Raw genomic sequence first — 24160 nt, forward strand, 5'->3', positions numbered from 1 at the left:
TGAGAGGGGGGAGGGTCAGAGGACGAAGCAGACTCCCTGCCGAGCAGGGAGCCCGATGCGGGACTCGATTCCGGGACTCCAGGATCATGACCTGAGCCAAAGGCAGTCGCTTAACCAACTGAGCCACCCAGGCGCCCCTAAATCCTTATTACAAATTCTTAAGAAACTGCAAGAGAGTGTCACTGATAACACAGAGCAAAATTTCATTTAAAATCTTCTTTCTGCATCACAGTGTGGTAGGTAACACTATGGCTCACCCCCAGTTTTCCTCAAAATTCTCCCAAACCCTTTCCACCTGGCTAGCACTTTTCTAGATATATATGCCAAGTATACTAAATATATTTGCATTTATATATAGTTATACAATTCTATAGATGTATAGCTGTATCGTTTTATATTATATGAGAAGAATATTGAGAATCAATGAGCTAATTTATATATTGTCACTTCTTCGTGAATTACTCTTAGGAATCTCGCTTAGAGACATTTATTCGTTTGTTCACCGGTTCATTCATCCTTTCATTTTGATGCTTCCTCTGTCAGACATGCTGTTTTCTAAACTTGCACCTTGTGTGCTATAGGCTCATGTTTTTCTGAAGACAAGAGTTTGCCCATTGATCTCTTTGTGCCACAATCAAGACTCACACTTTAAAAATAGAGCTCTTTGACTTTCTGTGTTCATCTGGTAAGAAAAATGTTTTGGAGAAAACTGGAAGGGGGTGTGGTGATGTCATGGTTGTTTTCTCTTGTGGGTTTATCTTCCTGTTCTGTTTCTGGTTTTCTAAGTTTGTTGTTGGTTCAAAGAACATTTTTGTAAAATGTGCTTAGGCACCAGGAGAGATATTGAACTGAGCCTTCATCTCTCTTATTCTCAGTTAGTTGGGTTCCTTTGATGTGGGCACGAGGCCGACCACACTGTTTTGAGTTTTAAAAGAAGGAAATACAAGAGTCATGTTTATTAATAGCTCTTTTTATGTTTTTAATCCCATTTTATGAATTGTATGTAGATTTTTTTCTTATGTTGTTTGAAGTATTCCCTTTAGTAGCATGAAAAGAGTAGTTCTTTAGCTCCTTTGTTCGTCCTATTTATTTAGTAATTTTATACTGAAGCGAATGTTACTGCTAACTCTGATTATTTTAAGGTGTCTGATTTCAAACATTTGTGTTGGCCATTTGCAGTAGCCCAACTACCTCTTTTTTTTTTTTTACAGATTTATTTATTTATTTATTTGAGAGAGAGAGAATGAGAGACAGAGAGCACGAGAGGGAAGAGGGCATAGGGAGAAGCAGACCCCCTGCTGAGCAGGGAGCCCGATGCGGGACTCGATCCCGGGACTCCAGGATCATGACCTGAGCCGAAGGCAGTCGCTTAACCAACTGAGCCACCCAGGCGTCCCCAACTACCTCTTTTGCTAGGATTACCTTTAGTTAAATTCTTCTGGTTTGCCTCTCTTCATAGAAGCAAGTTAATGATATAAAGAAAAGTCAAAGTTCTAAAGAGTGTAGCTTATCTATTCAAGGCAGAAAATGGAGGCAAGTTCATCCTTTCAAGACATATTTATTCAATACCTATTATGTACCAGGCACTGTTTGAAGTATTTGGGATACATCAGTCAGTAAGACAGATAAAAATTCCTGTTCTCATAGAACTTACAACGAAAGCTTATGTTGCTTTGCCTATTGTCTATTCTATGGTTAGTTGTGGTGTACACAAAATCCAAGTTTAGCATTACAGAAGAACAAGTAATTAAAAGGGTAAGTGAGTGAGTTAAAGGCAGCTACGCCTCCTTGTTTGGTTGTAACCTTTTGTTTGTACAGGGTGCGTGGATTTTAACATGGGCTGTGAGTAATGTAGCACAGACTCTATTTTTCTTTATTTCAAGGGCAGATCTTTTTCTAATGTTAGTTTTAAGCTCACATTTCATATCATGTACCGATCTCATAATTCTTCGTGATTACCACTTTCCTACATTTAGAACATTCTGATATGTAGCTAATAAATTAAAACCACATCTCATTCCATAAGGGATGTGAGCCTACTTAGGCCAAAAAAAAAAATAATAATGACTTCCTTTTATTTTTAAGACAGGGACTGAAATTAATCATGAACACCTAATCAGTGTGTGTTGCTTTTGTAGGAAACAAAAGCATATTAGAGAGTTTTCTTATGAGTTTTTCCAGTATAAGATCACAGACTCTTGGGAACCTTACAATTCAGCTCCCTTATTTAGTGGAGGAAGAAATCGAAGCTGAAAGGGATTCAGTGACTTGCCTAAGGATACACGGTGAATAAATGGCAGAATCGGACTTAAACCCTCTCCTGGACCCATCATCTCTCCCTTATTGCTCTGTCTCAGATGATAACACCTTTCAATATTGTTTCCATATATTGCCTGTTTGAGCCTTACATCAACTTATGGCATAAGCAAAGCGGATGCTTTTGTGCCCATCTGCAAATTAAGAAAAGAAAGGCCCTCAGAGTATTAGTGACTTGCTGAGGGATTTGTTGTTACAACCCTGACACTTGAATTTACTTCTTGGACTTCCCTTTTAAGGCTCTTTCCATTATTATGTCTTTTTTTTTTCCTTTTAAACTAAACACAAAGCTAAGATAAATAGAGGTTTCATTGTCTCAACTAAATAAGGTAGAAAAGTGATCTTTCATTGTGGCTTCTTATATAAGCCTATTTGAAATACCAAATTATCTCCTGATTTATTTGCTCTTCTCAACTGACTACGTAGAATTTGGTGGAATCTTCCAAAATGGGTATGTTTCTCTTAAGAATCCTTTTCATTGTTGATACGAGACAAAATTTTCAGTCTGTTCCATTCCTTTCAGCCACTACCACTTAGTAACCCAGATTCGTGTGTGAAATAAATAGCATAATGTCACCTATTTACTGAATAAGTTTCTATATTCTCACAAACTGAATATAGGAAAGGCATCATAAATACCAATAACCAATAAGATATTGATATTGACATCCCATAGTTTTTGGTCTGTCTCTGTTTTTGAGAAAACCAAACTTATAGACTCCATGTTTGGTGATGGTCATGATTTTGTGCTTGTTTGTTTGTTTGTTTGTTTGTTTGTTTGTTTGTTTGAAGTACGCTCCACACTCAGCATGGAGCCCAGTGCAGGGCTTGAACTCAAGACCCTGAGATCAAGACCTGAGCTGAGATCAAGAGCTGGATACCTAACCAGCTGAGCCACCCAGACGCTTCTTGTACTTGTTTTTGTTCTTAACTGTCCCATAGTTTGTAAGTCTAGTAACGACCCACAGGTTATTTTCTGACTATGAATGACAATCTTGGTTAAGAGCATCTCATCTTTTTCAGGAGATTGGATTTTGAAAGTCAGTATTTCTTAATTAGTAGAATTATATGTATATTAGATTTTAATTAAGAGAGGACCTTTGTCTTTAAGTTCTTTTATTAGTCTGTCAACTAAAAAATATTTCATCCTAACATTTTCCTCTATTTAAATAAGAAGTGACAAGATAAAGAGCATAGACAAACATTATTGCACATTATAATTGTATGTACAAATCCAAGTACTCAGTAATTCAAACATAAAATAAGCAGAGCTCGTGAACAGCCAGTAAATTAATCAACTTCTATTTTTCTAAAGTTAAAGTTTGTCTCCTGCTGACAAATGTACCACAATGGTTAATGATAACTGGTTAATGATAATTTGCAAGTGTCATGAAAAAATGAGAGCCAAGTAATCACTGTACTTTAAAATATGAAAATATAAACCCATAAATTCTAAGCTGACAAATATATAGGCAAACAGAGCTATTCATTTTATTGACCATCTTGTTATTTATTACATATATAAATATGTATATTTATAAGTAATATGTATTATAGAGCTATATATAATATTTATAATATTATATAATATTATATAATATATAATCTATTCTGGTCCCTCCACTTTTTTTTTTAAGATTTATTTATTTATTTGAGAGAGAGAGAGAGAGAGTATGTGAGTGGTGGGGAGGAGCAGAAGGAGAGGAAGAGAGAGTTTCAAGCAGAATCCAAGCATAGTCAAGGGAGTTTCAAGCAGAATCCAAGCAGAGCCTGACTCAGGGCTTGATCCATGACTCTGAAATCACGACCTGAGCCAAAACCAAGAGTCGGATGCTTAACCAACTGCACCATCCAGGCACCCATGGCCCCTCAACTTTTAATAGACACCTCAGTTTATTTAAAATGCTGGATTCAGAAAGACCTAAATGTGAGGCATGAATCCATCAAAATCCTAGAGGAGAACTCAGGCGGCAACCTCTTTGACCTCAGCCGCAGCAACTTCTTGCAAGACAAGTCTCTAAAGTCAAGAGAAACAAAAGCAAAAATGAACTATTGGGACTTCATCAAGATAAAAGCATGAGGATGGAGATAATATCCGGTTGCTCATCTTTCATCTGGGGGTGGGGATCATTAAATAGATGATTCTCACCAGAGATAATATGCTTTTAAATAGCAGTGTAACCATAGTACAGATATTTATTTTATGAGATTTCACAATTTACTGTATGTTATTGTGGTACATTTGCCAGTAGTTTGAGTATTTATAACATAATTTTTGTTTGTATCTTGGGAATCACATGTTCAAACAGTTTTATATAATTTCTATAAAGCATGATTTAACTTCAGCAATTCATTGAATTGAATACAGGTCTCCTAAATATATTCATTTGATGGTTCTAAAATTTCCATTGATACATATCCTTGAAACTTTTTATATAATAAGAATCCCATGTTTAGAGAAGAGTTTTGGGCAGTTATTTTTCAAGACACACATTTTAATGTCCAGTCTAAGTCTTCACTATTGTATCCATTTCCTATATAAGAAGGTAGAATATATATGTATATATATATATATATATTTGTAACAAACATATCTTCTTTTCCTGGATATTTCAATATTTTAATATATATATATTTCTAATTACAAAGTTAACATATTGTCTTAGTCCATTCAGGCTGCTCTAACCAAACACCACAGACTGGATGGCTTAATAACAGACATTTATTTCTCACAGTTCTGGAAGCTACAAGTCTGAGATCAAAGTACTGGCCAATTTGATTCCTGCTGAGAGCTCTTCCCGGCTTGTGGACAGTTGCCTCCTCTCTATTTTCACATGGTGGAGAGAGAGTGAGCTCTCTGATGTCTCCTCTTATGAGGACCACTAATCCTATAAGATCAGGGCTCCACCCCTATGACCCCATTTAACCTTAATTACTTAGTCCAGATGCAGCCATACTGGGGGTTAGGACTTCAACATATGAATATTTAAGGGACACAATTCAGTCCATAGCACATATGCTCATTAAAACAATAGGAATATAAGAGGTAGAAAATGAACTGTCCCATAATCTCAACCCATAGGAGATGACCTCTCTTGATCATTGTTCAGATCCTTCCATGTTTTCCAGCATGCATATTTTTCTGTGTGTGTTTGTGGGGGGGGGGGTACAAATAAAGTATGTGTTAATATTTATGATACTTTACAAATTATTCTATATTTTTCCCATATAAAATGTAGCATGTAAAATCTTTCTAGATGAAAACGTGTATATTCATTCTTTTTAGATGCCACATTAACATTCTATTGTATTAATCTACCACATGGATTGAACCATTCATTTTTTTCTTGTGCTGTCTCTTTAAGGGTGGGGACTCAGTTTCCTCTCACCTTTCCATCTCTCCCAGATCCCAGCCTGCTAATTTTTAAAATCCCGGGTTTTAAGTTCCACTGGTTATAAGAACTCATGAAATTCAGCTCCTCTGGTTTTCAAAGCCAAATGTTACGGGGATTCATCCTTCCCGTGAGGGCTTCCTGGTGTGGGGGTCTTCCCTCTCCTTTCTGGCACTGTCCCTCCCTCCTGCAGACTGTTCGTGAGTCTGTTTAGTTCCAGACCATGTCTCAACCCTTTCTGCCACGTCTCTTATTATTAGGATACTAAATTATCGTTTATATATTTTCAAAATGTTGTCTTTTGATTTTATTTATACATCACTAAGTAAATTAAGGAATACATGAATGAATAAGAGATCAAAACTGTTAATTAAAATACATGTTAGACTTATGATAAGCATGTGTATGCAGGCCACTGTGGGATCATAGAAGGTGGATCTAAAGCAAAGTAGAGGGTATATGCAGGTCACCTACACCATGCAAGACTTGGGCTGTACTTCAAAATGTGACTAGAAGTCAGAGAAGATGAAGAAGTTGTTCTAGGAAGAGGATACAGCAATCCAAATGGAAAAGAGCAAGGTCTATCCTGTTTTAGTATATGTGCTGCCGAAGCGAGCACAAGAGCAAGGTCTATCCTGGAAATTAGAAATAGTTCACTGTGTCTGGAGCAAAAAGGGCTGTACAGAGACGGGCTATGGAGGTGGAAAGGGCTCATTTACCAACAACTTGGTCAATATAGAGAAGGCATTTGAACTTCACCCTGAAACTCTGGGGAGGCACCAACATGTCTAGACTTGGATTTTAGGAAGACTATTCTAATACAAGTATGAAAAATGGTTCAGAAGGAGTCCTCTGGAGTCAGGAAGACCAAGTTGTGGTCTAGTTGAGGCAGACATTAATTTTTTCATTGTCATCATCAAGAGTGGAAAATGAAACCTTTAAACAATTTCTCTGTAGGAGTGCCTGGGTGGCTCAGTCGTTAAGCGTCTGCCTTCGGGTCAGGTCATGATCCCAGGGTCCTGGGATCGAGCCCCGCATCGGGCTCCCTGTTCCGCAGGAAGCCTGCTTCTCCCTCTCCCATTCCCCCTGCTTGTGTTCCCTCTCTCGCTGTGTCTCTCTCTGTCAAATAAATAAATAAAATCTTTAAAAAAAAAAAATTTCTCTGTAACTGGAACTGAGTCAACTCTGGAAGAATATATACCTGGGGAGTGGGGATGACTGGAGGGGAGAGGGACTTTTCATTTATTTCTCAAGGGAGACACTTTTGTATTATTTGAGTTCTTTTTTTAACCAAGCATAGACTTTAATAATAAAGAATTTTTAAAGCTCATCAATAACAGATGGGAACAATCTGACATGGAAATTTATGTGATAATTATCGAATGCTTTGGTGGATCACCAAATCAGTATGAACCCAAATTTTAATATGGCTGTGATAGCTGGTGTAATAATACTTGGTTACATTAATATTTTATAAGTATTCTAATAAAGAGTGTTTATACTCTTTTTTGTAATAGTTAGATTGTAGCTGGAACCATGTGTTCACCAATCAACTTGGAGCATGTTCAGGAGAAATGAACCATGAGGGAAAGGACTTAAAATCATGTTAGATAAGGAACTGCTACAGAAAATGGGGACACTCTGCCCGGAGCAGGTCAGACAAGATATTTGACCTCAGTTATTGATGACTTGTTATGCCAAAGAGAAGTAAAACATATTTCATTACATTTCTTTTTTTTTTTTTTAAAGATTTTATTTATTTGACAGAGAGACACAGTGAGAGAGGGAACACAAGCAGGGGGAGTGGGAGAGGGAGAAGCAGGCTTCCCGCCAAGCAGGGAGCCCGATGCGGGGCTCGATCCCAGGACCCTGAGATCGTGACCTGAGCCGAAGGCAGACGCTTAACGACTGAGCCACCCAGGTGCCCCTATTTCATTACATTTCTAATAGAAATAGAAACAAGGAATTGGAGTTTGTAAGAGGACAGATTTGACTTAAAAAAAAGAAAGAAATTGAATGGATATCATCTTTTTTATGCCTAGAAAGCTGACAATTCAGATGTTTTGGCCAGCTTCTCATAAACTGGCAAAAACTGCACTATTCCTTCATTTAACTTATGCTTACAGCCAATTATACTGTGATAGATCCTGCAGAGTTCAGCTACATTTATTTGTATGTAAATTCATGTGATAAGTTTGTGTGTTTTTTTCTTTCTCATTAAAAAAAACTAACATGTTCATTTCTGAAGTTGGTTATGGTTTATCTGTTTTCAAACAAGCACATGAAAGGGTGGTGTTAATAATATTAAATAACTGGTTTTCTCAGCATTACTGGATCCCTCCCCAACTTAACCATTCACACCTTCTCCTCTCACCCACACTATGTACACAAGCCTAACTTCTCACTCTTGTCCCCATGGTTTTAACACTTTTTTAAAAAAGATTTTTTATTTGTTAAAGAGAGAGAAAGAGAGCATGATGAGCGGTGGGGGGGGAGGGGGAGGCAGAGGAAGAGGGAGAAGCAGACTCCCCGCTGAGCAGGGAGTCTGATGGACACGGGTCTCAATACCAGGACCCTGATATTGATCATGACTTGAACTGAAGTCAGATGCTTAACCGACTGGGCCACCCAGGCACCCCACCCCTACCATGCTTTTAACATTTATTCAAGTTTTCTTACCCACAGCCATCGACATTATACCTTCTCACCACAAACATAGAGCCAGTTGAAAAAGAGAGCTGCCCTACACCATCTAGTTCAGGTCAGGTGTCAAATACCTCAGAAGATGAAGTTTTAGTTTCATTCTGTAGATTTAGGATCCTGATACCTGGGCAGATTGTGATCACCCTACAATCCTCCTTTAGCTGAGATTACTTTGGATTATGGTGTATACTCTGCCATCCCATCATCCTGGGCTGGTTATATTGTTGTTAAGATCTAACAAAGGCAACACAATTTATGTTTACTGCTGAACTGATATACTTCCTAGATGCCTAATGTTTAAGCTCTGGGAAAATATTGCTTACCTGACTGAATTTGGACCATCATTTTGCAAATATGCTCAAATTCTTGGATTGGAAAGTAGATGTATTAGTCAGGGTTCTCCAGTAATGGAACCAATAGGAGAGAGAGAGATAATAGGAAGATAGATAGATAGATAGATAGATAGATAGATAGATAGATAGAGGTAGATATAGAGAGATTTATTATAAGGAATTAGCTCATGTGATTATGGAGGCAAACAAGTCCCAAAATCTGCAAGTGAGTTGGTCAATGAGAGACCCAGGAGAACCGATGGTGTAGTTCCAGTCTGATGCTTGTAGTCTCAGGCCTTAGGAAGATCTGATGTTTCAGTATAATTCTGAAAGCAGGAAAAAACTAATATCTCATTTCAGAGGCAATCAGGCATGAGGAATTGCCATGACTCAGGGAAGTATCAGTCTTTCTGTTGTATTTAGGCCTTCAACTGGTTTAGTGAGGCCCATCCACCTGAGGGAGGACAATCTGCTTGAATTAGTCTACCCATTTAAATATTAATCTCATCCAAAACGCCATCACAGTAACATGCAACATAATATTTGACCAGATGTTTGGGTCAACTTGGCCCAGTCAAGTTGACCTAAAGTTAACCATCACAGTAGAGTTAGCAGATCCAGTGTCACTGTTGCTCATCAGTATTTATTGCATGTTCTCTGTTTTTCAATTCTTTCTCTCTCCTGCCCAGGAATTATTTACTTAACGTCAACTCTTAGTCATTTGGAATCTACTACCCTTTTGTTGATGGTCTGTGCTCGAGATGGTGGCGGGCTCACATCTGTCATTAATGCTGACATCACTATACACATTCTTCAGACAACACTGGCACCTGCTGAATTTGAAAGGCCTAAGTATACTTTCTCAGTTTATGAAGATGTACCTGAAGACAGTCCTGTGGGAACAGTGAAAGCAAAAGAGTCCTCGAGTAAGTACTTGCTTCTTATGCCTTGTTAAAATCCACTACTGGAATATTTTCGGTGTTTTCTTAGGCTGTGTCATCTTGAATAAATCTTTTCCTTTCTCCATGCAAGAAGAATGGAGACCACACAATCTGTGGCTTACTCTTTGTTCTTTCAGCATCATTTCTATCCTATGATTTTTCCTAATCAAAAAAGTAATAGATACTTTTAAAAGTTTGAAACAATACAGAAGGATTATAATGTAGAAAGTATACATCTATAACCCACTCCTCCAAACACACACATGTGCACACACACACACTTTAAAATTTTGTGAAAGTCTTTTTTTTTTTTTTAAGATTTTATTTATCTATTTGAGACAGAGAGAGAATGAGCAGGGGCTGGGGCAGAGGGAGAGGGAGAAGCAGACTCCCCGCCGAGCAGGGAGCCCAATGTGGCGCTCAATCCCAGGACCCTGGAATCATGACCTGAGCTGAAGGCAGATGCTTAACGGACTGAACCACCCAGGCGCCCCACACTTATTTTTTTTTTTTTTAATGAAAATACATCCTGCTGTATTTGTTGTTTTACAACTACCCTTTACCTCCACTTTATATGTTGAAGACAGTTTTCCAAGTAACTGGACATCATTCTGTCTCATTTAAACAAAGGTTGCATAGTATTTTGACTTAGATATAAACATGTTTTCTTGAAACATTTCCCTTTTGCTATTAATTTGAATGATTTATAGTCATTTTATGCTAGTCCAAATAATACTCAAGCAAATATCCATATATGATTTATAAAGGTTTCTCTGCAGAGTAGATTCCTAGAAGTGAATTATTTGTCCAAAGATCTTGCTCTGCTCACAGTCCACTTCTTCCCTGTCCTCTTTCCCTTCCCTTAACCTTTGTGGGGGTTATTTGCCATTCACAGGTAGATATCATAGAGAAGCATCAATATAACCTTAACTTGGCTTCCCCAAATATGTGAAACAGGCATCCAAGTTATTTTCTGAATATCTTTCCCTTTTACTTAATGCAGAATGATTGAAAGGAAGATAGTGAAACCTGTGGCTTGCTTCTTGTCCATTGGGCATTACCTTTGTCCGCAAATACATCTTAACCATGGTGTTCACTTTTCAGTAGATTCTGGAGAGCTGAGAATGATGTAATACATTGCATTGTGTTTTCCATGGATGTAGTATATATCCATGGAATATATATGCAGACATATACTTTTAGAGTGTTTGCCTGGATCCCGGAGGACATAAATGTGAGCACTTCGGTTAATGTTCATGTCCTGGATGAGAATGACCATTCCCCTACCTTCTTGCATGATGTGTTGTTTTTGAAAGTCGAGGAGAGCCCTGTTCCACAAGGGGTAATAGGCAAAATTACTGCAATACACATACGTATATTAATGCTTTAAGTTTTCAGCGTTTCCAATAGGTGCTTTCCAGTAGGTGCATCTGGTGATTGCTTTTTCTTTCTTTCTTTTTCTTTTAATCCCCCCCAACTCTTTTTTTAGATTCTTCAGAGCCAATTTTTTATAGAATCTCCTCTGGTGATCTGGACAGAAAGTTCTCTATTCACCCATGGCTGGGCGTCATTCGAACTCAGAAGCCTCTGGATCATGAAACACAGCCGGTGGTTGTGCTCACAGTGCAGGCTCAGCTTGGCAGCCCTCCGGCCTACAGCATTACAGAGGTCAACATAACTATAATTGATGTCAATGACAACCGTCCGGTATTTCCCAAAGCCTCTGATGAGGTGAAAATAGCTCAAACCACGTTGCCTGGCACAGCCTTGTACCTCGCCCGTGCACAAGACAAAGACAGTGGGCAGAATGGATTCATCAGATATGCGATCGCAAGCCAGGATCCAAGCATCTTTGCCATCGACTCAGGGCTCGGTGCGGTGTACCTCAATGAGAGTCTGGGAAGTCACATGCCCCGGAAGTGCACGCTCACTCTCCTGGCCCAGGATCTGGGCGTTCCTCCTCGGGCATCCCTGTTAGTGCTGACAGTTGTGATTGAGGAACAAGAGCAAAACCCATCCTTGACTTTTGAAAACTTGGTCTATCAAGTGGAAGTTAGCGAGTCTCTCTCGCTGATGACCCCAATCCTGCAAATACAGGCTTACCCACTTGGCCCACAGCGCACAACCTCGCCGCTCCTGTACTCGCTGGAGCCCAGCACAGACTCCGCTGTGTTTGGCGTCCGCCCTGACACAGGCTGGATTTATTTGCGGCGACAGCTTGACTATGAATCCACACAGACATATAATTTTAGAGTGTTTGCCTGGATCCCGGAGGACAGATTGTCGCAAAATGTGAGCACTTCGGTAATTGTTCATGTCCTGGATGAGAATGACAATTCCCCTACCTTCTTGCATGATGTGTTGTTTTTGAAAGTCGAGGAGAGCCCTGTTCCACAAGGGGTAATAGGCAAAATTACAGCAATTGACAGAGACTCGGGAAAGAATGGACAGCTGTCATATTTCCTTTTGTCTGATGGAAAATTCTTCAAGATGAATCCTAATACAGGTAGCATTTTGTAGCTTCCACTTACTCCTTTAAAATCGAAATGCACAAAACTCAAGTCTCTTAGTGATAACATTACAAACATGTAGTTAAAATTAGTTTCTAGGAGATACCTTATTCAATTGGAGAATTGTGATTTTAAAATGAAGTCAAAATTGAGTAGAATTTTACCTGTAATGATTCATACTCCTCTTGCCTCATATCCACATATTGCCAGTGTATGGTTCTTATACTGAATTAGAGCTACAGTCAGAATTGGACTGAATAAATCCCTGTGCAAAGTCTAATTTTCCCCCCAACTGTTCTTTTTCACTTGTAGATTTTTTTTTAAAAGCCAAATAACATTTTATAAACTATAAATGTCATCGATGTAAAGCTAGAAAAAGATCCATTAGGTAAGATTGCAAAATTACTCTATTGGTGTATTTCCCCATTCTCATTCTGATAAGGGAACCATGGTGAAAAGGGCAAATATTTCCGCTGAGTTCTTTTCTTCCAAGTCTTCAGTATGAAGTTAAATATTAAAATGCTATTACATTTTAAAATTTATATTGCAGAAATTTACAAGGATCTTATTTAATTCTACACCTACAAATGAAATATGTTCATACGGCAACCATATAGCTGAAGAAACTGAGACTCGGAGCTCAAAGAACATGTCCCAGGTTGTGGAGCTGGAAGGAAGAGAAGGCCACCACCCGTACAACTCCAGGAGGCACCATTTATGTTGTAGCCTTTGTAATTGGCCCCCTGCCCCATAGTGGGACAGAATTTGAATTCAGTTCTGATGAACTTCAAGCCTTTACTCTCATGAAAGGCCCGTTGTGTGAATTAGGAACAGGTGCCCCTTCCTCCAGCAGATGGAGCTTTACACCAGGGCACATGACTTTGCCACTGCAAAGTGGAGTTCAGCTCACATTCACTTCCAAGCTGGGACGCCCTCTGCAGGGCACAAACTGCACAGCAGGACAGGGTGATCTGCTTGCTCGTGCCTTCCAGATGCTAGGTAGTTTTGTAGGTCTTCTATTTCCACTTGGGACTTAAAAAAAATAATAAAGTATACAGTTGGTTCCCCCTATGGTTTTAGCTCTCCTACAATTAGTCCAGTGCCCAGCTTCAGAAGACCAGGTGTCCTTTCCTAGAATTGTTGTATGCTGGAAGCAAGTAGCTTAACCTCAGAGCTCAGTTTCCTTACCATGAATAGAGGAGATAATGCCTGACATGCTCTGCATTCTGCTCGGAGGGGGAAAGAGTTTAAGTCTATGAAGGGGCTTGCAAGACGACCTTCTTGCAAACGATTCCCATTCCCCAGGGCTGGGTACAGTGTGGCGACACAGGGGTCGAGAGCACCCTTCAGAGCATGGCAGGTGTGCCCGTCTTCCACATCTCCACATCCTGGTGCTCTGAGCCGTCTGCGTGGTGACTGGGACTAGCTCCCGTGGAAGGCTGCAGTGGCATCTCCCGTGCCCAGTTCCAGGCTGAGCTTCCCAGTCTTTTCCCCACTGACTTCCTAACTGCTGCTTGCCTATCAGAGTTGGTTCATCAGATAAAAATCTGTTTGCCATTCAGGATTTAGGGTTTTCAGAGGAGAATTACAGTTTGGAGCTTTAAAAATGCAGTTGTTGGGTATGTGATTTTTGTTAAAAATCACACTTCTCGTAAGCATTTATATAAATGTAGTTTACATAGTGGATGGATATAGTAAACACTGCATTTCAGCTTGACAATTCCACAACTTACCCAAACGTGAATTTTCCTTTCTGTTCCTGATTTCACTCTTTGTTTTGTTCTACACACTGTCATTTCATTTGGATGAGAACAGTAAAACCAATCTTAGAAATGGTAATGTTAGCTGGAAGTTGCTTCATACTGACTTTCTCACAAATAGATATCTCCATAAATAGTGAGGAAAGTAATAGCTGGTGGAGCTCTGCAGCAGGAGCTGGTCTGCCTGGAGAGGGCATGTGGCCTCCAAGGGTCCATAGCCTGAGTCTCTATGGCTGAACCATGATGGAAGTTGCTAGAAAACAGTTCTGAGGAAGAACATGGAAAATAAGGCTTGCAAAGCATTCAGTTATTTGGGAAGTCACTATCCATTGCTACACATATGTTTTGTGACATAACAATAAAGAACTATTTACATAAAAGCTAAATCATTGCCTACAGAATGTATTTGATTTTCAGGAAGGTATTTTGGCATTATTTTGAAGTAATGATAACAACTGTCACATTTGTAATAATTTATGGCTTACAAAATACTTTTAAATTTATGATTGTATTTGTTTCTGGTAGCCCTAGGAGGTAGGCTAGGGAGAGGTCCTTCCATGTCTGAGGTGGAGAAACTGGGACCCAAACCCTGAACTTGTAATATCAGAGCTGAGGTGCTTTCCATTATTCTATGGGGCAGTATGAAGAAGGATATGATATAATTTTAAATCTTCTAAATTATTACCAAATTCCCACAAAGTACTTTATCATATATTTTTATGAATTAATTTTTTTAGTTCAGATGGTGGATGGCAGATAGTTTGAAATACAAAGAATGACAAATTGGAAATGGCATTTTCGGGAGAAACTTCAGAAAATTTAACAGTAGAGCCAAACTACTAATGTACATCATCTTAGAAATGGTGCATTTACTCTGAGTTTTATGTCTGGTTTTCCTTTCCGTGAATTAGCTTGGATGGGGTCATTCTAGTACACGGTGACAGCCTCTTTTGTTCTCCTCTGTGTTCCTTAGGTGAATTTATCAGTTGGGTGGCATTGGATCACGAGCTTCAGGTGCACCATCAGGTGACAATCCTGGTGACTGATCATGGCTCCCCGCCACGGAACGCCACCATGGTGGTTTATGTGTCAGTGACTGACATCAATGATAACAGGCCATATTTCCCACAGTGTCTCCCTGGAGAGGAATTGCACATCAAGGTTTGTGGAGTGAAGTTGCCTTGCAATGATTTTGTAATAGTCTTAGTCGTTTGTTTTGAGCACCATCTTGTGGTAAAAAGTGTGAATTTATCAAATCAGTCTCAATGTGGCGATGTATGTTTCCAGATCTAAAAATTGTGAACATGTCAAAAAAAACAACAAAAAAAAGACTCCACAAATTAAAATATAAAATAAAATGGTTATATGTTCAATTTGGGATCACATATCTAGTTTTATGATAATGTAGTTTTGCCTGTTGTATACAAATGTAATGGTGCCCCACTGTCAGTAATGCTCAGATGTGGATTGTTTTCCCAGTAATTTGCATGCGTCTCTCGGTTCAGATCTCCTTATGGGCAACTGGTACACATCTCTAAGCTGGTTAGTTAAATATAGGGGAACAATCTGTAGCTCTGAAGTAGAAAGACGTGCAACCAGAGACCATAAAATTTGATCTTTGGTAGCACCTGCAGAAATTTCTAATTATATTTATATGATTTCATCTTTTTCATTTCCATGTTTTGTATGTTTTATAATATACATAATAAATTAGAATATTTGTTCATGGACATAATTAATGTATCTTGGAGGTATTTATACTTTTTTAATGAATGGGTTACATGAACAAAAAGCTTCCAACTTTTTTCAGTTGTCCAAACCAACTGAATTGGACATTCAAATTGTGTTCAGATATGCATATTGAACAATTAAAAAAGGATACTGAGACAGTTCATAACTTTAAACTCATCTTCCAAAGCTGTATTTAAAGAAAATCCTACCAAAACAAAGCATTATTATAGTATCATTTTTATTTTAATATCATTAAAACATCCCAGGGCAGGGTAGCAGGACTCCACACTTGGAGTTCAACTCCCCATGTACATTTCAATATTCCATGAAAGTTCCTGTTAACTACTGAGGTATGTTACCTCTATTAGGTGTGTTTCCTGAAATAAAGGTTTATATTTATCTTTAGGATATTTTGGACCTTTTAAATAATGAGAAGATGCTAGAATTCTTAAAACGTATCCAAAATCTACGATTATTTAGTCAATTTGATTTTTTTTCAAAATTAGTTCAAATGCTGCAGATGATTTTTTCAAATTGAACTAATTTGTTCAAATATGTAGTATTGTTTCTTTTCATGGATTTGCATTTATATAACTTCTATATGGTAGACATTTGAGTTATAGGTGGATTTTAACATAGTTTAAAAAATGCTTAGTAGCAATGTGTTCTTTCACTTAAAGGTTCATATTTCTCTCTAAACTTTCAATGACTAATTTTTAAGCCATTTGTTTTAATGACAGGTTCTGGAAGGTCAACCAGTAAATATGTTGGTTACAACTGTGTTTGCAAAAGATTTTGACGAAGGAAACAATGCAGAAGTTGTATATTCAGTATCTTCAGGTAAAAGTCACCCTTATAAAGGATTAGGAGCTTTTAGGATTTCCTCTTTTGTCTACCAACTATCTACCTTCTTCTGGGAAAATGGGTAATGTTGAAAATAACACCAGGTACAAACAAAATACATTTGTGATTATCTAGAGTCACCTTCATTTAAAAAATTAACTTAAAACTTTAAGGTGAAATCATAGTAGTTTTTCTGTGTCCTAAATAGAAACCAACCAACCATCCACCTTAAATGGATAATTTTCAATAATCTGAAATGCAAATCAACTTTTATTGAAAGTAAAGTAGTAGTGAATCAAAATTGGTATTAAGTATAAAGAAATATGATTATGAATGCAAACATCTATGAATCTCTATGAAGACTAAATATTCTTAAGATCAAAGTAAATCATACTTGGAAAATGTCACAGTACATATATTATGTGTGTATGTTGGAACTTCATTAGGAAAGGCTTATGTTTATAGTCTTCTTTTAGAATGCACAGGCCTCAGATTTGTTTTGGTGATTAGCTTTAGTTGGCACTGCGTTTTACAATATTTTTAAATATATTTGTTGCTTGTCATGTTTGTCACAAAATGTGACATAATGTTATTTCTTGCTAATAATGTTATCTCTTTCTCTAAAGAAAGAAAGAAAGAGATAAAGATCTTTTTAAAAATTACTAGCATTTTATTTATTTTTTTAAAAATTTATTTATTTATTTTAGAGAGAGAGCAGGGGGTGGGAGATAGACAGAAAGAAAGGAGAGGGAGAGAGAGAATCTCAAGCAGACACCGTGCTGAGTGCCAAACCAACAGAGGGCTGGATCTCAGGACCCAGAGATCATGACCTGAGTAGAAACCAAGAGTCTGTCACTCAACTGACTGAGCCACCCAGGCGCCCCCCAAAAAATCACTAGCAGATTTTACAAACTAAGCAGATTTTCAAAGATCTTGCTCATCGTAACAGGGAAATCCATAGGGTATTGGGGCAGATATACTGTGAAGTAATGAAATTTAAGTTTCAGGTTCCTTCACTTGAAGGGCTCCTCTGGGATGGGAGTAAGGGGCAGTGGACAATTTATATTTGTAATATTGTCCTATTTTTCTTAAAGACAGCCCCCCCACATTATATATTTGAAAAACCCCCCAAATCAGGAGCATAGGGAGGAAAATTCCAATAAAAGACATTCAAAACCTTTATGTAGGAAATTACAAACTATTAACGAAAGACCTTAAAGAAGAATAAAATGAAAAGGCATATCATGTTCATGCTTGGGAAAGTTCAAGATCCTAAAGGCAACATATTCAGTGAGCCTGCTGCACACATACATACACAAACACACAGAAATTAATATATTAAGCTATAATCCTGCTATAATACCATTATCTAGAAAGAACTGAAACCAGGCTATCTACTACTCACGAATATATGGACGAGAAAGATAAACCACCACTTGAGAAAACTTCCTAGTTCCTGGGAAGAAGGAGGGGAATGAGATTTGGAGGTATACCCAAATCCTCTGCTGTAGCGATACTATGTTATTTAAGACTTTTGAAGAAATTGTGGGAATTGACTAGTTTGGAAATGTTTACATGGGGGTTCATCATATATTTCCAAATATTTGAAATACTGATTTTTTAAAAATTAGCTTCTAAAATAATACTTGGGTGTAACAATATAAAAAATATAATGGTATATATTCTGGTGTTCATACCTACTTCATCCAATTGCTAAATAGAGGCAACTACAAAATATAAGGAGAAATAGCAAGATAAAAATAAATATAATGTAGGGTGCCTGGTTGGCTCAGTCACTTAAACTTCAGACTCTTAATTTTGGCTCAGGTCGTGATCTCGGGGTTGTGAGATGGAGCCCCACTTCAGGCTCCATGCTGAGCACGGAGTCTGTTTGGGATTCTCTCTCCCCTCTCTCTGTCCCTCCCCCCAACCACTCATGTTCTTTCTCTTAAAAAAAAAAAAAAGGATAAAAAAGAAATATAAATAAATAGGTGTAATGCAAATGAACACATGTAAAACATTTATGAAAATTTCATACAGTATTCATGTAAAAATGAATAAATTGATCAAGGCATAGAAATCACAACTAGTAGATGTTACATAATTTCCTGCTCTACCCTCTAACTTTCTTAAGGGCAGGAGTTCTTTTTTATTTGTCTTTGTATCTCCTATGACTGGTAAAATACCTGTTCTGTGATAATGACTCATCAAAATGGAACAAAAGAATGAAAGAGAGCCCCTAGCTCAGGCTTTGTCAAGAGTTTTTTGGATTGTTTGAAATGTTTAGATTCTACTAAACAATATAAATCTGTTATTTAACCAAAAAAACCTATATAATCAATTTAATTAGAAGTACCAGTATGAACTTATGACAGATTTTAGTTTGTGCATGTGTGTATTCTCTGTCCACTGAAAAAGGCCTAGAAACAATGACTGGCCTGGAAGCAATAAGCCCCCCCTCACGTTCAGAATATAGCCTCCCGATACCATGTTCCTCCAAAAGGAACCAGGAATCCTTGACGAAACGGCTGACTCCAGGTCTTGGACAGGAAATCTTTACAAGATGAGTCTGTGCCATTTTGTCATACCAGATACAAGGAGGTTACTAAAGACTACTAGGATCATATTAGAAAAGTTCAGGAATCAACTTCAAAAGAATCCTAATGTTCAAAGATGGGAAAATTTGAGCATAGATAAGAATAATAATGGCAATAGATTGAAACCCTGCTAATGTGTTTAAATTCATGCTTAATGGTTCTTAAAACAGAGGCTAAGCAAAACTGTAATTATCATAGTTGGAACCCAGGAGGAGAATGTTAGTGAATCAATCCATTATTTTGAACATTGTTAAATAAAAGCTTAGCATCAAGTATTTACCCTGACTTTCCTATAATGAACTATTCCCTTGGGTTATCAGTAAGTAGAGATGCATGTTGAAATATATCCAGAAGAGGGCGCCTGGGTGGCTCAGTTGGTTAAGCGACTGCCTCCGGCTCAGGTCATGATCCTGGAGTCCCGGAATCGAGTCCCGCATCAGGCTCCTTGCTCGGCAGGGAGTCTGCTTCTCCCTCTGACCCTCCTCCCTCTCATGCTCTCTGTCTCTCATTCTCTCTGTCTCAAATAAATAAATAAAATCTTTAAAAAAAAAAAAAAGAAATATATCCAGAAGAAATGATAGGATTTCTGGGATTTGCTTCCAAAGAGGATGGTAAAGGGGAATATATGACTAGGGAAGAAAGATTGGTCATGAGTTGATAATTATTGAAGCTAGACGACAGGCAGAGTCATCTCAGTGCTGTCTCCATATAAGGTCAAAGTCATCTTTGTGCAGAGCTCAGTATATCATTCTGTCTACTTTTACATATGTTTGAAAATTTCCATAATAAAACATTTAAAAATTGGTTATGTTTCCTGTCTATATTTTAGTATTATTTTATGTTCATACACTCACAAAGCTTAAAATAAACAAATCTTCCAAATTATCACAGATGTATGTAGATTCATTAATTCTCTGTTTTCTGCATTGTCAATTAACATCGATTTCTTAATTTCTGTGTGTGTGTATAGAAGACAGTTCTGATCACTTCAAGATTGATGCCAACAGTGGTGAAATAAGAACAACCACAATCCTTTCATATAACCAGAGGCCTTCCTACAGGATGACCGTAATTGCCAGTGACCAGGGAGTGCCTACTCTTCAAGGCCAAGCAGTCATTAATATCCAGGTAATATTTTGAAAAAATGCTCAACATCACTTGGCATCAAGGAAATACAAATCAAAACCACAGTGAGATACCACCTTACACCTGTCAGAATAGCTAAAATTAACAAGACAGGAAACAACAAATGTTGGCGAGGATGAGGAGAAAGGGGAACCCTCTTACATTGTTGGTGAGAATGCAAACTGGTGCAGCCACTCTGGAAAATAGTATGGAGGTTCCTCAAAAAGTTGAAAATAGAGCTACCCTGTGACCCAGCAATTGCACTACTAGGTATTTACCCCAAAGATACAAATGTAGTGATCCAAAAGGGCACGTGTACCCCAATGTTTATAGCAGCAATGTCCACAATAGCCAAACTATGGAAAGAGCCTAGATATCCATCAACAGATGAATGGATAAAGAAGATGTAACACACACACACACACACACACACACACACACACACAGGAATATTACTCAGCCATCAAAAAGGATGAAATCTTACCATTTACATCAAAGTGGATGGACCTGGAAGGTATTATGATGAGCAAAATAAGTCAGTCAGAGAAAGACAATTGTCATATGGTTTCACTCCTATGTGGAATTTAAGAAACAGTACAGAGGATCATAGGGGAAGGGAGGGAAAACTGAATGGGAAGAAATCAGAGAGGTAGACAAACCATGAGAGACTCTTAACTATAGGAAACAAACTGAGGGTTGTTGGAGGGGAGGTGAGTGGGGGGATGGGATAACTGGGTGATGGGCATTAAGGAGGGCACGTGATGTAATGAGCACTGGGTGTTATATGCAACTAATAACTGAATTCTACATCTGAAACTTGTGATGTACTCTATGTTGGCTGATTGAGTTAAAAAATATCCAGGTAATGTTCCATCGTCAACATAAAGTGTGAAAAGATGTTCAGAAGGTTTTTGTTAGATTTTTATGGAAATGTGTACAGCGAAGATACCTTAAATTCATGAATGCTATTTTTAGAGAGCATTGCAGATTTATGTGTGTCTTTTTATTATCACTTGAGAAATGATTAGACCCAAGTAACTTTTAGTTTTAACTTTGTACAGTTCCTGATAAGATATTTACCTTTATCACTACATAGGCATTTATGTTGCTTTGCTTACAAAGAACAAAAAAGTGTCTTGTCTTTTACTTGTTCCTAATTGCAAGGACCTGGTAAATTTGCGGGACAAACTTGTATGTAAACAAGGGTCAATAATATATCACATAGTTCTTTGTAATTATTTTTAAATTTAGAAAAGTCACTTGAGAACCACATTTTAAAGCTTTGCTTTAATCATAATGAGCAAACAACTTGTGGGAAGTCTTCATTGTGGGAAAAATTCACACTCACCAGTCAAAAATGAGATGATTGTGCATAGCTAGATTTCTTTGTTCATACACATGACAATCACTAATATTAATACAGATATGTATAATAATCAAGAATAGATATCCCTAAGAATTCTGTTTCCAAATTATATTCTTTATTGATTGAGGATATGTGGGTTAGGAGAAAATTCTGTATCGTATTATTTCCAAGTCTCTGGTTTCAGATAAACAAAGACACATGATACATAAATGTGAACAGATGTTGTCATTATGGATATATTGGTCTCTAGGATTTAGAGTAATTTGGAGAACTATCTATCCCACATTCTCATTGAAGAATCACAAAGCTACAATTCAGTTTAACTATAGCATGGTCTCACCAAATCTCATTTCACGCATTAGAACAAACAGGGAAATGGAAAATTCTGTACTTTCTTATCTCCTAGATGTTATACAATTTTCAATCTTCAGAGACATACTGGAATTATATAATAGAAAAAGACATTTTCTCACTAATTAACATATGTGTATCATACAAATGGAAGGGATTAGCTTCCAAAGTAGTATCATCACATCTAGTGATTCAACTGTTAAGAAGGACCCCGAATTAAAAGCTCTTTTTCATTCTTGTTTCAGGTGATACCATTATCTAAAGGGAGAGCTATCATTTCTCAGAATATTAGACACTTAGTTTTACCCGAAAACTTGAAGCCTGCAAAAATAATGAGCTTGATAAAGTCACCCGATCACCTTCAACAACATCATAATGGAAAGTTACATTTTAGTATTGCTGCAGATGACAAGGATGGTCACTTCGAAATCGACAGCTCAACAGGGGACTTGTTCCTTTCTAAGGAACTTGATTATGAAATGACGTCTCATTACCTTTTCAGGGTGGTTACTAAAGACCATAGCAAAACCCCTCCCCTGAATAGCACAGTCTTCCTGAGTATTGATGTGGAGGATCAGAATGACCATTCCCCATCTTTCCAAGAAGAGCTCATTGTGATAAGTGTAGAAGAGAATGTCCCTATAGGGACTCTGGTGCACGTCTTCAATGCCAAAGACGGGGATGGCAGTTTTTTGAACAGTAGAATTCAATACTTCATTGAATCCCACCACCCTGGAATGAGTCCATTTCTCATCCACCCCTCATTTGGCACATTAGTCACTGCATCGCCCCTTGACAGAGAGAGGGTTCCAACTGTCATCCTGACAATAACTGCATTGGATCAGGCTGTGAATGTGACAGACCGGCGATTGCAATCACTGACAGCAAAGGTCGTGATTTTGGATGTAAATGACCACAGCCCCACTTTTATGTCTTTCCCCATTGCCCGCATCAAAGAGGATGCCACGGTGGGCTCCTTGGTGCACCACATAAGTGCTCAAGATCCAGATGAAGGAAGGAATGGAAGAGTGACATACAGCATCCTCTCAGGAAATGACAACACGGCCTTTATGCTAGACGAGTCATCAGGTACTGTCTGTCATTATCAGTTAAAGTCTCTGATCACGTGCTCACATTTGTCTTCTTCATTTTCCTCTGTTAAAATGGCAATTCTCAAGATGTATAAGCTTTAAAGAAATGTGACTTGATTTACTGCTTAACTTAGGTAAATGAAAGGCCCAGAGATTGTACTCAGACAGCCACCTGTAGTTGGCCTGTTTGTTAATATTGACGATGCTTTGTTGCTAGCTCACATTTCACAAGATGAATATATGGTAGCCAACTTCTTTACTGCTTTGCACTGTGGATATTCACAGGGTCGGAGATGGTACCAAAGTGCATCAAGGCAGAGCATGACTAATCATCAGCATTATTCAAAGACTTTAGAAGGGAAACTCATCTTTAAGATCGTACAAATATTCATTTGTAAATAGTTGGAAGTACTGCATTTAAAAGGTTGGATCGATTTGGGCATTAAGACCTTTGATTCTCATATCAGCTGTAACATTTTATTTTTTGCAGAAGCATTTATTCACTGTCCACTATGTAGAAATGTCACTCACTGTCACTTCACTTGTCTTGCTGTCACCATGTTACAAGATAACATCTACTAAAACTTTTGATTCAGTTTGATGGAAGGTTACATGCATAAAGTGTCATTCTTGTGAAATTGGAAATGAACACCCCTCAACCTGATTTTCAGGAGATATTGAAGAGATGGACTACCATCTCATTCTCTAAAAAATAAAGTCATTTTGTGTCAATCTTAGAAAAAACATCTCAGATGTATACCATTTGGCCCAACTGTTCGTTAAGAACATTATTTGGAATGGGACTGAATGTGTAGGATTTGGAAGTCATGATTATAGGCCGGCTACATACTGTTGGAAAATTTCATCAAAATATTTATTAAATCCTGTACATATGGTTCCATTCTGAGGCATGCATGACCACCACCTAAAAGCCCAGCTGACAGAGAGATAGTCCAGACCCAGCTGCTGATTTCTGTGAGAGCTGGGGTCTCCAAGGACCTGTTTCAACAATACTTAAAATGTTTTCCAACATGGCTAAGGAAGGTCTATTTCAGATCGTCAAAGAGGATGGATAAAATTAGAATCGTGCCTCAGTAATATA

General features: G+C 37.9%; 1 protein-coding gene across 1 annotated transcript in view; it reads left to right on the top strand.

Moving 5' to 3' along the window:
• DCHS2 (dachsous cadherin-related 2) overlaps window positions 1-24160 on the top strand; it is a 253461-nt gene that overhangs the window by 159459 nt on the left and 69842 nt on the right. Inside the window, exons 5-10 of the mRNA XM_035023252.1 lie at window positions 9433-9669; window positions 11174-12190; window positions 14928-15115; window positions 16426-16525; window positions 20096-20253; window positions 22213-23056. Of these exons, the coding sequence (XP_034879143.1) occupies window positions 9433-9669; window positions 11174-12190; window positions 14928-15115; window positions 16426-16525; window positions 20096-20253; window positions 22213-23056 (2544 nt within the window). The remainder of the gene's footprint in view (window positions 1-9432; window positions 9670-11173; window positions 12191-14927; window positions 15116-16425; window positions 16526-20095; window positions 20254-22212; window positions 23057-24160) is intronic.

The sequence above is a fragment of the Mirounga leonina genome, unplaced genomic scaffold, assembly GCF_011800145.1.
Source record: "Mirounga leonina isolate KUSES-001 unplaced genomic scaffold, KU_Mleo_1.0 Mir_176, whole genome shotgun sequence".
Lineage (NCBI taxonomy): Eukaryota > Metazoa > Chordata > Mammalia > Carnivora > Phocidae > Mirounga > Mirounga leonina.